We start from the raw sequence: 6,417 nt of genomic DNA on the forward strand, positions 1-6,417 counted from the left end.
TACGATTCCCAAAATAAAACATCGCAAATAGAATATACGTTCTCATGGCGGCTTTATTTCGCACGGCATTGTTTCAAACTTACTTTGATATCACTTATATACCTGTCCGTCTTGTTTCCGTTCGCGTGTAGCCTTCCACTGTAAGCATAGTTCACTGCGATACTCGAACTACCTCTGTGGTTGAATAGGATGTAACCCCAGCGAGAATTGAAGTCGGCGAGAAGGGCTTAAAGTGATGAAACTTCCATGTGCCTTTTATAGTAGTCACTTTGCTGAATCGCGGGGACAGCACAATTTTCTTTTTTGAACAGTTTCCTTGGAAACCCAAAGAATAGTTATCCCTTGGATACTCTCCTTCGCCCACGTGAACAGCTGGTGTGGGGTCATGATTTGGTCACGAATTGGCCTCTGAAGACTGGCTCGGGCTGCTAGCCGTTTCACGGTGCCGCCAAGACCGTCACAGGCACTCTTGCCATGAGCTGTAGCATAAAAATTCCATTCTGCACCAATTCCGAAGTCATCTTCGTGATTGCAGAGGTTCACAAGGTTCCTTTTGTTTTTGTACTGTGCTGGAGCTCCGTCAGAAAAGTAGAGGATTTTTCGTAGATGTGGCAACTGTTGCTTGAGTACTGTGACAACTTCGGTCTGAAACGCGGACACTGCAACGGCGTCGTGCTCTGTACAGTCAGAAATGACAACGTAATTCTTGACTACAATTTCTACGTCAGGGCAGCGATAGACTACAAATGGGTGCAGTGTTGCTTGCTCATTCACCCAGTGGTAGGCCTGCGGGGCATCTTGCACAATGAATGTATAGTTTTCTGAAAAGTCTAGAAGAACAAGCGCTTCGGTTTTGGTAAGCTTTGACTTTGCATGACGAAGGTAGGATGCCTGTTTCTTCCTGATATAATGATGAATTTTCACTTTGGCTAGCATCTCCAAAAATTTCTCGCGAAAGTCATCCGGGGTTAGCAAAAGAGTTTAGAGTTTGCATCGTAGGCCACCTACCCACTGCTGTACATGTATGTGGTCGACTTCTTCGTTGTTAAGTAGCGGGCTGTTACGAAGCGCCGTTTCAACGTTTTCTGTACCGGGGCAGGTCTGGCACCTCCCAAGCATGCAATCTTCATTTCCTGTGTCACACACAGTGGTTGCCAACAGTTCTTGCAGGGATTTCTTTAATCCGGAACTGTGGATCATCAACTTAAAATTTTGGTGATCCATGCAGACGCAAATGGAGTTTGTGCCACTTGCCCCTGCTACCACGCAGTTTGATGGTCGCAAACTTGCAAACATGGAAAATCCACACGATGTTATGAGTACTTTTCCAGTCTGCATACAGCTCCTTTAAATTCAAAAGCAACAGTCGCTTTTGTCGGCCTGCTATTACATCTTTCTTCCCCGGGAGACAGTATGAAACATTATCGTCTTCATAAAAGTCCTTTATCAATGTCTTCACGCTTTCTCTGATTGGGTGGCCCTTCTTTATTGGTGGGGTGCTGAGGATTCCATATTCAGTTCTAAGTTTGATTGCTGCCCGTACTTGTCTTTGCGAGACTCCGAAATAGTCCACAATCTTTTTTTGAGACCAAGACACAGGAGCAAGGGTTAAGAGCTCCATTTTCCTTTCGCGTTTTCCTTCGGCGTGAAGCCTTTCTCTTACATTTTCCATTAAGTCACATAGTCGCTAAGCATAAAATCGATACGTTGTCTCTTTGTCCTTGCAGTCTGTCTGGGTGCCGGAATGGTTCGCGCTTGTCTCTGTGCTGGGGTTCCGTGGCTCAGGCCTTCGTCTGTAACACAATACGTTGGGCTTCCTTCATCGCTTGCTCTGCTGGCAGATATCTCCACAGCAGTGGCACTCAACCCATTCACACCTCCCACATGTGCGACTACCGAAAGGGCCGGCACCTTTAGGTACTGAAGTGCCTCTCGAGAAGAGCGCCTCTTCTTTACTTCATAGCACCGGCGCACGCAAGCTTGGCACAATCTAGATCCTGGAATGAGATCCAAAGATGGGTGCGAACTTGACAAGGATAGGGATATCACAGATGAGCCTCGGCAATTCTTGATGCGTGAAAGAAACGGATTGGAGCACCATTTGGATGCTATGTGCGATGTGTACTTCTTTACGTAGAGGTGGTGATGATGGCCACATACTGTATCATCCAGTGTGCGTTTTGAACGCAGAATCAAGAGCCGGCGATCAAGTTCGCTCAGTTCATTGACACTACTGATGTACTGATTTTTCACGTAGATTGTCCTGTGGCACCCATTCGGTCCAAGTGAACAGTGCGGTAATTCAGCACCTGAAAATAAATCGTAAAAATACTATTGCCAGGAACACATGTCATTGAATTATATATTGGCGCATACATGCCAGAAAGTCTGACATAAGCCACCTGTGCCACGCAAAAAGAGCAAGAAACGTAATTCAACTTTACGGCCACGTTTTTTCGTCATCCTACGAATGTAAGGCTAGAATTTTTATGTGCGTCCGGCAACACAATGGTGTTAAAATCACCCCTTGTCCTGGAGAGGAAATACGTGAGCTAGAGACATCGTGTAGTTTAAACGTGCCATGAATTATTACGCAAATCCATGTAGCTGAATTCTCAGAAGCTGAAGACGCACCAAAACTGATGTCCAGACCGTCGACTTGATACATTTTCTTCACAACAGGACCATCGGAAAGAAACTGTAAACATGAACGCCGGTTTGCTTCTGTGACAGCTGTAGCTTTGCCTGGGATAAAGAGGAGCAGTGGCAGACGACACACCTATCGTCTGCTCGTAATGCACGCTCCTCCCGTCGTCTTGACGTCGCTTTCCCAGCCTCGGTGGGTGGCATCGCGGGACGCGTTTACGATACGAATACGTGTTGCAACCACACATTTAAAGCCGCTTCGCAGACATTCTAGGTATCAAGCCCACCAGTGGCATTTTTCGTTGTTTTAGGTTTAGCAGGACGCCACAAATCGCCTGTTCGTTGAATAAAGCCACAGTTCTGGTTCCTGTTCTGGGGCGTTTTTAGTGAATGGTGACATGTGGATCAAATTTATTTCGCCGTATTTTTTAAGAATTATGCGTTATAACTTCTCCGTATATAGTAGTACACTAACTTTCTGCATCTTTTTCGTTCCAAGCTTAACTCACACGCCTATTTCTTGTCCTACGTGCACTAGAAGGCCTGCAATTATCTTATCTTACACGATGACAATGGCCAGAAACTCAGTCCCCACGAACCGCAAATCAACCTGAAGCCGCGAAAGAAGACCTCGTCCTCAAGAAGAAAAAGAAGAAACACGTAAAATGAGGCAGACTGAAACGCCGACCGACGTGCTATGCAGTGAAGGCGAAGCAAAGAGATGCTCCGCGCAACCTTGTGATTGTGCAGTTCAAAAAATTTTTTCTCGCTTAAAACAACATTTAATCTTTTAAATGTTTGTACATAGAAAGCAAAGCATACTATGCAATGCCGACTATGCCATATATTTACTTGGAACGCTACATTGCCAAAATGAAGCCACAAATTGAGTCAGAACGTAATTTTTTTCATATTTCCCATGACATTAAGCGAAAGTTTAGGCTTTATTTCTTATACGAATATTTTTATCACCTAGTATACACACATACCAAGCCCCTATTGTGAATATATTCCTCATGGAAACGTTGCTTTCTTTTATAAAAAAATATTAAAAAAGGGGCAATAGTCGAGTTTTCCTTATGGCTAAAAATTAGGTAAATTAAAACAGAAAGTAAAAAACGACAATAGTCACGAAAGAGTACCGTCTGGCGACTATTTTAAAAAATATTCGCAGTAACAGGTCAAAGCAATAACTTTGTAGAAATTTTTCTATGTGGCATAGTTTCACTTGTGTGCGCAACCTTCAAAGCGTGCTCAGGGCATTAGAAAATTTTTTTTCAAGAAAAATCGCTTGAATAATTACTTCGCACATTGAGGTAAAACAGTATGATTTTTTTCAGCAGAATCGCAGCTGGTCGATAAAACACCGATTACGCTTGAGATGGAATGACCCCTATATATATATATATATATATATATGGACTTTCCGATTCGTAGGCGCACATTGGTTCGAGCTATGAATCGATCTCGTTGCATCATGCCTGGCATTTGCACCTGTACCCATGAGGCCTACGAGCGGATGCGTGTTATCGTCTCTGTAAATATCAATGTCTTGCCGAGTGCCATTTATATGGTCTGTACCTTCAATTGCAGCTGCTGAAGTGCACCTCCGAGGCGGCCTCGACGAAGACGGGGTTTTTGATGACTTCGAAAACCAGGAGAGGTTGACGAGCGTCGTCGAAGGCAGCCTCGAACCCCTTCCCGCCGGCTCCGAACACGAAGTGACCATCAGCCTGCCGCGTCACTGGGGGCCGCCGCCCAGTGACGACGATAGCTTCTACCTGACGGCGTACTTGGCTGCGCAAGTTGTTAATGCTGAAGGGCTGAAGTCGGAAAGGTCCCGCGTCCTTCAATTGGTGTACGAAATCGACAACATTACCGCCCAATTACCCTCTGCAGTAGCTGACCCCCTCACGCCGGCAAAGCCTTCCGCGAAGGTCAGCCCAGCGACAACCACTACAAAGCCGGCCAGGACCGAGCCACCTCGCGATCCGGCGACAACCCCCACGGCAGAGGTTCATCATGAAGGCCAGACATCCGTCTTCGTTTGGATCTTGCTGGTGGCAGTGGCTTTAGTCGTCGTTATGGCAGTCATTATTACGCTGCTGCTCAAGATCAAATCGGACTACAGTGATGAAACTAACACCAACACAAGGGAGAGGACAAGAGAAACCATGCCAAGTTAGTGCCGCACGTGGCAATTCAGGGCGAAATAAATCATAAGGCAAGCTTGGGTATGTGAGATGTTATCTATGACATTATTATTGCGAAAGCTTTAGATGGTTCGTAGGTCGAAAAATCCGATGTCCAGCGTTATGGCACCCAACTTCATGGGGCGTCGAATCTACGACCTTTGGTAATAATTAGGGCGAATCATGCCATCAATTTCCTTACAAGAAAGCGTGAAGCCGAGGCGAAGAAGCCTCAGCATGACCTGTGGTGTTAAGGGAAAGCTAGTTAAGATAGAGATAATTAAGGCACTCGAGCCTTTGGAAAGAGTCGCACCCACTTGGACATGTGGGCGAACCGGACAAATCTCTAAATTTGATTACGATCCACATCGTGAGGATTGAAAGTTCAACCAACTACCTTTGCTGCAAATTAAGGCGAAGTGAATTGAGGCACAGTTGATTAAGGCACTCAAACCCACGACATCTGGTGAGAGAAAACAATAGGAAGTAAGAACGCATTCGAATGAAAATGTCAAGTAATGCAATAAATGTCTCCTTTCGCCTTCATCTTCTTTAGGGTAGGCTAAAGTAACTGTCAACTTTTATTTAGCTAGGAGGTGTAAGTTTCTTTTACAATCTCCTGATCAACTTTTTGTTACCTTAGATTTTTGTTATTCATTTGAACCAATTTTCTCACACACGGTAATGGCATTTCTATTGTTGCGCTTTTGCAACACATACGAGAAGCTAATGATTATTTTTGCGGGACGACACCAACCAGGGGTTATTTATTGCCACTTGTGACGTGACTGTCTGACTATCAAAACAAACGCAGTAGTGCAGCAGTTAGCGCACAGTGGTAGCACATGCTCTTCCTCCTGAGCAAGTCACGAGCACCTAAACTTACGTGACAACTTGCATGTGTGATAACACATGGCCTGATTAGTCATTCTGATTACTTCATCGCACATGGCGAAAGCAGCATTCGAGGTTTTCCATACGAAAATCGCTTGATACAGGTGAAGCACCACGAATTTTGATATTGTTATCCTGTACTAAGCCATGCAAAAAATCGCGTCGCCTATACATGATTCATTTATCGTTTAATCGGGCAGATTTTAGGGAAAATGACACGTTAAAGACTGGTTTCTGACGTGGTGAGTGAGAGGATGCGTACCTTTAGCCTTCTGCCTGTGTGACGTTTTCAAGTACGCTGGAATTACGAAAACGCATGTCCCCAAATAATTGAAGGCTAAACAGGGAAAGAGAAAAACTAATCGGAGAACCTGTCAATGAAGTCTATTCAGCACGATAAAGATGAAGATGCACCTTTGTATTAGTACAGCTAACTTCAACATGGGAAAGCAACTGTTGCAATTTGAATTTTTCTTGCATTTCACTTTTTCTTTTTTCGGTGCATGGTTCATTCTGGGGGGGGGGGGGGGGAGGGGCTACCGTCAGCTTTTACAGCGAAACTTCATATAGCTACCTTCCGGCGGTGGTCGATGTCCGTTCGTCTACGCGTCGCGTCGACACGAAACAATGTTTCGTCTCCAGTTTCTGGCGAATACTCCGCGACTCTCAATCTAACGTGGTTACC

General features: G+C 45.0%; 1 protein-coding gene across 1 annotated transcript in view; it reads left to right on the forward strand.

Annotated features, from left to right (window-relative positions):
* LOC142558421 (calcium-activated chloride channel regulator 1-like) overlaps positions 1-4,849 on the forward strand; it is an 81,899-nt gene extending 77,050 nt beyond the window's left edge. Inside the window, exon 8 of the mRNA XM_075670556.1 lies at positions 4,240-4,849. Within this exon, the coding sequence (XP_075526671.1) occupies positions 4,240-4,832 (593 nt within the window). The 3' untranslated portion in view covers positions 4,833-4,849. The remainder of the gene's footprint in view (positions 1-4,239) is intronic.
* The last annotated feature ends 1,568 nt before the right edge of the window (positions 4,850-6,417 follow it).

The sequence above is a fragment of the Dermacentor variabilis genome, chromosome 9 (genome assembly GCF_050947875.1).
Source record: "Dermacentor variabilis isolate Ectoservices chromosome 9, ASM5094787v1, whole genome shotgun sequence".
Lineage (NCBI taxonomy): Eukaryota > Metazoa > Arthropoda > Arachnida > Ixodida > Ixodidae > Dermacentor > Dermacentor variabilis.